The following is a 7,096-nucleotide window of genomic DNA, read 5'->3' as shown; positions in this document are numbered from 1 at the left end:
ATGTGAGCCATATTAAATATGAAGTAGTTCTATATTATTTGCCATAGTTTATGGTTTTACTATACATTTAAAAAAAAAAAAAAAGATTCAATAAATAATTTAATTATGCCATTTGCTCATTTTGTTGTTTTTACTTTTTGTAAGTCACCTTGGACAAAAATGTCTATTGATCCCAAAAAAAATCTGCTTGAAAAGGCTTTGTGGAATAGGGCATATTTAGTTGTTTTAAGTGTGACAGAATCACGTTTCTGTCATGTTTACATAAAATATTTAATCTAGTCAAATATATTTATTTACTTATTTTCACTACATCACACTTTTATTATATATTACTTCCTCACTATTGTCACTTGAAGTAGTTCGCTGGCTTAGTGACCTTCTAATTGACTAGCCAATCAGGTGTGGTGGAGGTCATGAGCTGGAGTCTCGCTTTAAACAAAATAGGAAGTGAGCTGTCAAACCGGCGGGGAGTTGAATGTTCAGTCAATGCGTTCTCAATGCCCAACATTATCTTGGGGCATAACAAGTTTTATTATTGTAATTGTTTTGTTATTGTATTTTAAGTGTGACGGGTTAAGTCCCTTTGTGTTTTGTTGGTCTTGTGCTGTTTGTGGTGTTTTCGGTGTACTCACCCAATTCCAGATACGGACAATCTGTCTTTGTCTGACATTCACTGTGAATGAACAGGTTCAGCACTAGTAAACACGTCTCTGGAATAATCACAAGCCTAGTTTATCTAGTGGAAAACTGGTCTTGATTCACATAGGCACTCACATCAACCATCTCTACTCGTTATAAAAATGTATGGATGTGGAATAGATGTAAGACAAGACTTATTGTACTCTTGGGAATCACAAACATTCTGAAATATCATGGACAAATGGTTGGTGTACCCATAAAAAAGATGATTAACTATGGAATAGTAATGTTTCAAACAAAACTTTTCAAACTTTTTCACCTTAATTAGTTTCACACATGAATTCAATCTTGTATTAAGTAGGAGACAATGGCCATAAATGGAGATAAGTTGCTCTTCTGTTTGGCATCACTATGTGCACCATAAATATGGAACAGAGAAAGCAAAGGAAAGAGTTGTCCGAAGAGATCAGAAAGAACAACTTTTTGGACAAGAGTGCACACCCTGGAGGAATCCACTGTTGAAAGACGAACTTAAAAAAACACAGATGGAAACTGGCTTACGTATTGTGAAGTCACAATCCTGTGAGAAATGAATTTGGGCAGAAAATGAAAATGGAGCTTTTTGGCAGCTCACAGACAAAAAAATTAACCTTTAAACACCAAACCTACTGTGAAACATGGAGGAAGCTTGGCTATGTTTTGGGGCTGCTTTGCTGTCTGGTAAAGGGTAGTAAACATAATATCTCTGGGGCTCTGTGCAAGGAAAAAGGAAATCTCAAGACTAGAAGGCAAACATACTGTCCAGTGTCAGAAAGCTTTGTCTCAAGCACAGGTCATGGGCCTTCCAACAGGATACTAACCCAAAACACTGCTTAAGGCAACAAAGAAAGGCTAAGAAAAACACAGTGAAATATTTTAAGTGACCTTCTATGAGCCCTGATCTGAATCTTACCTTTATGGATATTTACCTGAATTTCAAAAGAAGAGATCAGAAGTACATGGGTAATTGTTACTCAACCAATGGCAGCCTGACAATATTTCACTTCCCTTTTCAGAGAAAAATTCTAAACAAAAAAGATCACAAGGAACAAAATACATGTAAACATTGATTTACTATTGCTAAAGACACAACAGCATTGTCTAGTTCAGCCAACTAGCTTCAGTAGATATCAGAAAACCAAAGGGAGAGAAATGGTCTTACACTGGAGATACTGCTAATTTTGTATATGTGTAATATATTTCATTATGTCAATGTAACACTTAATGTAATATTTTCAACAAGCTAGTCCATATCAATGGCCATGACGGAGTTACACACATCTTCTTTTGCAACAGCTTGAATGATCAATGACACCAGGTCAACTAGTCACTTTGTCTTGGGTCTCCTTGTCCTTCTGCCCTTCATTTAGAGGTAGTGTTTCCATGTGGAGGCTGCTGCTGTGGTTGCTGCTGCTGCTGCTGCTCAGCCAGTGCCTGCTGAAGACGAGTCCGCTTGCGGGAGTAATGCTGCCAGTGCAGGAGCTGCTGCTCATCGATGAACTTGGCGCACTGCGCGTTTACCAGCTCCTTACGGAAGTGCTCATACTGCAGTAGTTCCAACATGTGTAGGCTGTGGGGGTACTTGAGAAATTTGGCATACTCCGGCTCTTTCCAGTAAAGCAAGTACTTCAAGTAATTCACAAACACCTTCTCGCGCAGATATCCTCTTTGAGCAAGAAAGTTCAGGTAATTGGGATTGGCCAGACACTGAACGAATTCCAACTCCGATTGAAACCGGTTCCTCGCTTGTTCGTCTGTGGAATACAGTCACACAATCACATAAATAATTCAATACTGTTAAAGATAAATCAACAACTATTTCTTGTGTGTATGTGTGTGAACGAGCTTTTTCAGGTTTGCAATGTACACAGAGTATCAGATTTTCTTTTAAGATCTTTTTTTAAGACAAATACAGGTGACCGGGCAAATTTGCAGTGGTCTCTTAATTTTGAATATGACCATCAACTCATTTGAATGTAACTCAGCAACCGTAGGATTCAAAATGTGCAGTCAGAAACATGTGCAGTGGTCTCTTATTATTTTTTAAGTATATTTTTTGCCCTTTTTGCCTTTATTCGGAGAGGACAGTGAAGATAGACAGGAATCGAGTGGGAGAGAGAGAGATGGGGTGGGGTTGGGAAATGACCGCAGGTCGGATTCGAACCTGGGTCCCCGAGGGCATCCGTTGGTCATCCAGATGCGTTAAAAAAAGTTTAACTCATACGACAGTCAACAGGCGGTTCCTATCCGACAATCCGAGCAGAAGTTGGCGTTGCTATGGTACTGATAAACACATTGAATAATGATATGTTATAATAGCATATTACATGCTTTTAAACAATACAGCTTATAAAAGAAGTCATTGAAAATAGTGGTGCCATATAAAGGTACCTTTATATGGCTCTGTGGTGCACAAGCCCATATTGTTGGGGGGAAATGAACCGTTGGTGTAAAATAAATAATAATTTCCAAACAAACTTTTTTTGTCATGTCATTGTCTTACATGGTTTCGTAACATTATTAGGGCAGTTAGACAATGTTCTCCCAAACTCAAAATGCTTCCAACATTCTAGTAGCCTACGACGTCCACTGGGCAAGCATTGTGAATGTCGGAGCGGATTTCAAGTGTAAGCGAAGGTTTGGCAGCACTGAGCACGGGTCAAGATGCTAGATATTTCAATTTTTATCATGTCTGACAAAGATTCCCTGTATGTAGTTGGCTTGCATAAAATTAGCAGTGGCTATTCAAAATGACGTAAAAATGATGTGCAATAAACTGACACTTTGAATAACCCAGGACTTCTTTGGACTTGAGACTTTGAATAAACAAACGACAATTCCGACTGCAAGGTTCCAAATTGAAACAAGCGATAGGCTAATGGTCCCGAGTTTATGATGATCATGAGCATCTCAAAACAGCTGTTAGGCTTATTTCATTTTGATCTGTAAAAATTTGATATGCAGTCATGCCTAAATTCTGCTTACTGCACATTAATTATAGTTTAATATATTATAATATAATATTCAGTATTCATCGAATGATGAATAATATAATATTCAGTATTCACTGAATGTTTATCTGGAATGATGTTTCCCCCTTCATCATCCTATTTTTAGAACACACATACCTGCGGGCATGTAATTGAGCTATCATATCGTGTTTTCTACAGGAATGGCATGTTTGAACTGGCACTGCACTATTCACAGTAAATGCGCCGAATATCTTATCGAAAATCTTATTTTAGGAGCTGTTTCTACACATAAAATGTCTCCACATTGCTCTGACGATTTTATGTTATTCTTGGTGTATATATATATATTGCACAAAAATGTATCATTAAAATGAAATGGCTGCTATCAAAATTCACGGCATTAGTTTGAACACACGAAATATTATTTGAATGAATGGGGGTCTCAGACTAGCGGTGTGAGCAAGGACAATTTTGCTGGATTGCGTGACGCCAGTAGTTCTAACGTTTCTTCAGGGCCACCATAGAAAACCGGGGTGGCTAATGGTACAAGCAAAGCTAGTTTCTAACGTTTAATTTTTTGCGCTAAATGGTTATCACATTTTTGAGTTAATGTTTCATAAATATGAACACTTGGTTACTTTTTCTAATGCAAAGGAAAGAGAATGTACCCCGCCCGGTAGCAGAGAGGGTTGAAGCGGCGTCAGTAATCAAGATTCTTTAACGTTAGAAGATCTAGCCTCTTTACGAATGTAATCTAGCACACAACAGAGTAGGCTAAACTAGGTTGGTTGCTAGCTCACAGATGTAGCAGAAAGCAAAACATTTAGGCCTAGAAGGTTTTAACGTTAGTCTACAGTCTGTTTGAATGGTTTCACGACAACATGAAATCATAGACAGTAAAATAAAGCATGAAATAAGCCTAACGTTAGCCAAACTTACCTGCTTCCATAATGTCTAACATTAACGTTAGATCCACGTTACACAAAGAAAGATTTTAACTGAACGTTGAGCTACACACCCATATCCAGAGTTAGGTCATTCTTAATTAGCAGCTAATCCATTTTCATTGCTGCTTCGATCTAGAACGCTAAATAATGCTCATAACTATCAAGGATGCCTTTCGAAGAGATGAGTCTTCAGCTAGCCACAGTAGAGAAACTGAAGCGACGATGGAGGTGACGATGACGTAAATATCAATATGGCCGCTAAATTATTCACCCCTTGCAAGTGACGTCACGTTTTGTTCGCGCCACAGCAAAATAGCCTAGTGGACGGCAAGAACACGAATCAAATCAATGGGTTGTAATGGGACATATCGCACAGCTAGGAGATTATAGTGAGATTTAACCGTAGTAATGTCCTTCCACGACTGTTGGCTTATTGTTTGGAATACAACAACATCCCATGTTCTTGCATAGATATATTTTGGTTTGTTTTCTTTGTGTTTCGGGAGTATCAAATAGGCTGACACCAGACATAATTTCACTGCATTTCTTACTTCCAGTAACTATATGCATGTGACAATAAACTTCCTTGTATCCTTGTATTTCAACCACAATTGCATGCTTATCTCCTCAGTGTATGAAGCGCAGCAGCGGTTGCTATAGCAACCATAGACTCTGAACAGGACGGCAGATAGCACTTAGGCAAAGTCTTTGGCACGATCTGAATGTAAACAGATAATACCGTTCAAGTTTTTTTTTATTTCCTATTTCTTTCAATTCTTTAACTTAAGACATGTAAGAAGTTAGTTTATTCGCTGGGCAACGTACAAACTGACGAGTTACATTAGCCCTAGCACTATGAGCTACGATAAACGTTAGCTAGAATAGCTAGCTTCTAAGTGTGGCAGCTAGTTATTATTTCATGTTCTGATATGACATTCTTAACGTTTTGACTGTGTTACAACTGATAAAAGCAAGACAAATAAAGTAACCAAATCGCTTTGCAATATTTTAGTCCAGAAATACTTATGGGTGTTCATTTACCATAATGTTAATTACAGTAGCCTAACGTAACGTTATCTCCCCTTGCTGTTACCACCAGTTTTAATACCTTTACATTTGCGATCATGACCCATTTCATCTAACAACACCACTGGCATCTTCTTTGACTATCAGACCCCAAACAGCAATACATTGAACTACAAATATGTTATAGTAATGGTGTTCAGTTCATCATAATCTTTATGACATAATGTAATTTGCTGTCCGTCTCCCATCTTTTTGCCTTCCAGCATGGAGCCGTCACGTGACTTAAGTCACGTGTTTGCAAGGGGTGAATTAAGGTTTTGCACCTACGTCATAATGTCATGTGACCGTTTGTTTACAACTAGAGTGGTAGGCAAGAATGGTAGGCAAGGCACTGCAGAGAGTGGTAGGCAAGCCTACAACAGTCGGGTTGCATAGGCTACACATAGTTACAAATAGCTTCAAAATTGAAATTTTAATATCAAATATTGACCGGGATGCCGACCACTTGTGTAGGCCCTAACAGTTGGTTTTACAATAAGAAGCAAAAAGGCGACGAACGACCGTTTAGCCTACCTATCCTCGTGGTTGTGGAGGATGATCATTAGCAGCTGTGAAGTCTTTTATTCTCGAGATAGCCTAATGGTGTAGCCTACTGTCTACGAAGACGTAGGCTAAAATACTACTATCTACAGTCATCCAAAAATGAATTGCCAGAGATAGGCTATGAAGGGAAAAAGTGCAGCATTTTAAACATGGCAAGATTATTTTTACCGGAACAGTTTGTTCTAATTTGTCTCGTGAAATTCGTGCTTGTGGACATCAATCACCTATCTTCTGTCCTTCTATTTCAAGTTATCATGAGTGTCATTTGATTATATAATCACAACAAATGCTAATAAATGAAAACAGAATAGGCTTATGTGCTATAGGCTAACGTTACAGGTCAGGCTAACTCCCGTATGTCACAATAAACTGATGTGATCCTAATTGTTTAGCGATCACACACAACAACTTAACACAGCAACCTCAAACACCACTGTTGAACCTAGGCTACTGCTTCAGTCATGTAAGAAATAAGCAGTTTATGGATTATCTTTATTCGTTTAATCAAGTCCACATGACCAAAATAACAACATATTTAAAGGCTGAGCTAGCATAACAGCCTAATATAGGCGATGCTGCAATGGATAACTAATAAAAAGTTTCATACAATTAATGAACTTTATCACTCACATTCTGAGTTTTTCTGGGTGGTTATATATCCATGCAGATCGTCTTCGAATAAGCCATCGCTGTTATATGATATAATATGTTACAGGATTCATGACTAACGCCATTAATGTTACATGATGCTGACTGACTCTGGCTATAACAGTAGGCTACCGTTTTAACGTCTGCTGAGTCTACTGCCTACCAAGACCTGTCGCTGTTCAGTTGAAGTTAAATGATCAAATATTGTTTGATTTTGTGTCA

At 38.2% G+C, this 7,096-nt stretch overlaps 1 protein-coding gene across 1 annotated transcript; it reads right to left on the bottom strand.

Annotated features, from left to right (window-relative positions):
* Positions 1-1,732: 1,732 nt before the first annotated feature.
* LOC121723742 (mediator of RNA polymerase II transcription subunit 31) lies at positions 1,733-4,854 on the bottom strand. The gene is made up of 2 exons (XM_042109838.1): positions 4,590-4,854; positions 1,733-2,432 (listed from the first exon to the last, which is right to left on the bottom strand). The coding sequence occupies exons 1-2, from the start codon at positions 4,609-4,611 to the stop codon at positions 2,041-2,043; spliced, it is 414 nt and encodes a 137-aa protein (XP_041965772.1). The 5' UTR covers positions 4,612-4,854; the 3' UTR covers positions 1,733-2,040.
* Between the last annotated feature and the right edge of the window lie 2,242 nt (positions 4,855-7,096).

Source organism: Alosa sapidissima, chromosome 1 (assembly GCF_018492685.1).
Source record: "Alosa sapidissima isolate fAloSap1 chromosome 1, fAloSap1.pri, whole genome shotgun sequence".
NCBI classification, from domain to species: Eukaryota; Metazoa; Chordata; class Actinopteri; order Clupeiformes; family Clupeidae; genus Alosa; species Alosa sapidissima.
The sequence above is the reverse complement of the archived record's forward strand: the minus strand, read 5'-3'. Positions and strand labels throughout refer to the sequence as shown.

What these genes read in the sequence shown, in the direction of transcription:
- LOC121723742 (XM_042109838.1), bottom strand. Translation starts at nt 4,611, where the DNA reads ATGTTAGACATTATGGAAGCAG. An exon ending in GTTAGACATTATGGAAGCAG is followed by an intron (nt 2,433 to 4,589) that starts GTAAGTTTGGCT and finishes TGTATTCCACAG; the next exon opens with ACGAACAAGCGAGGAACCGG.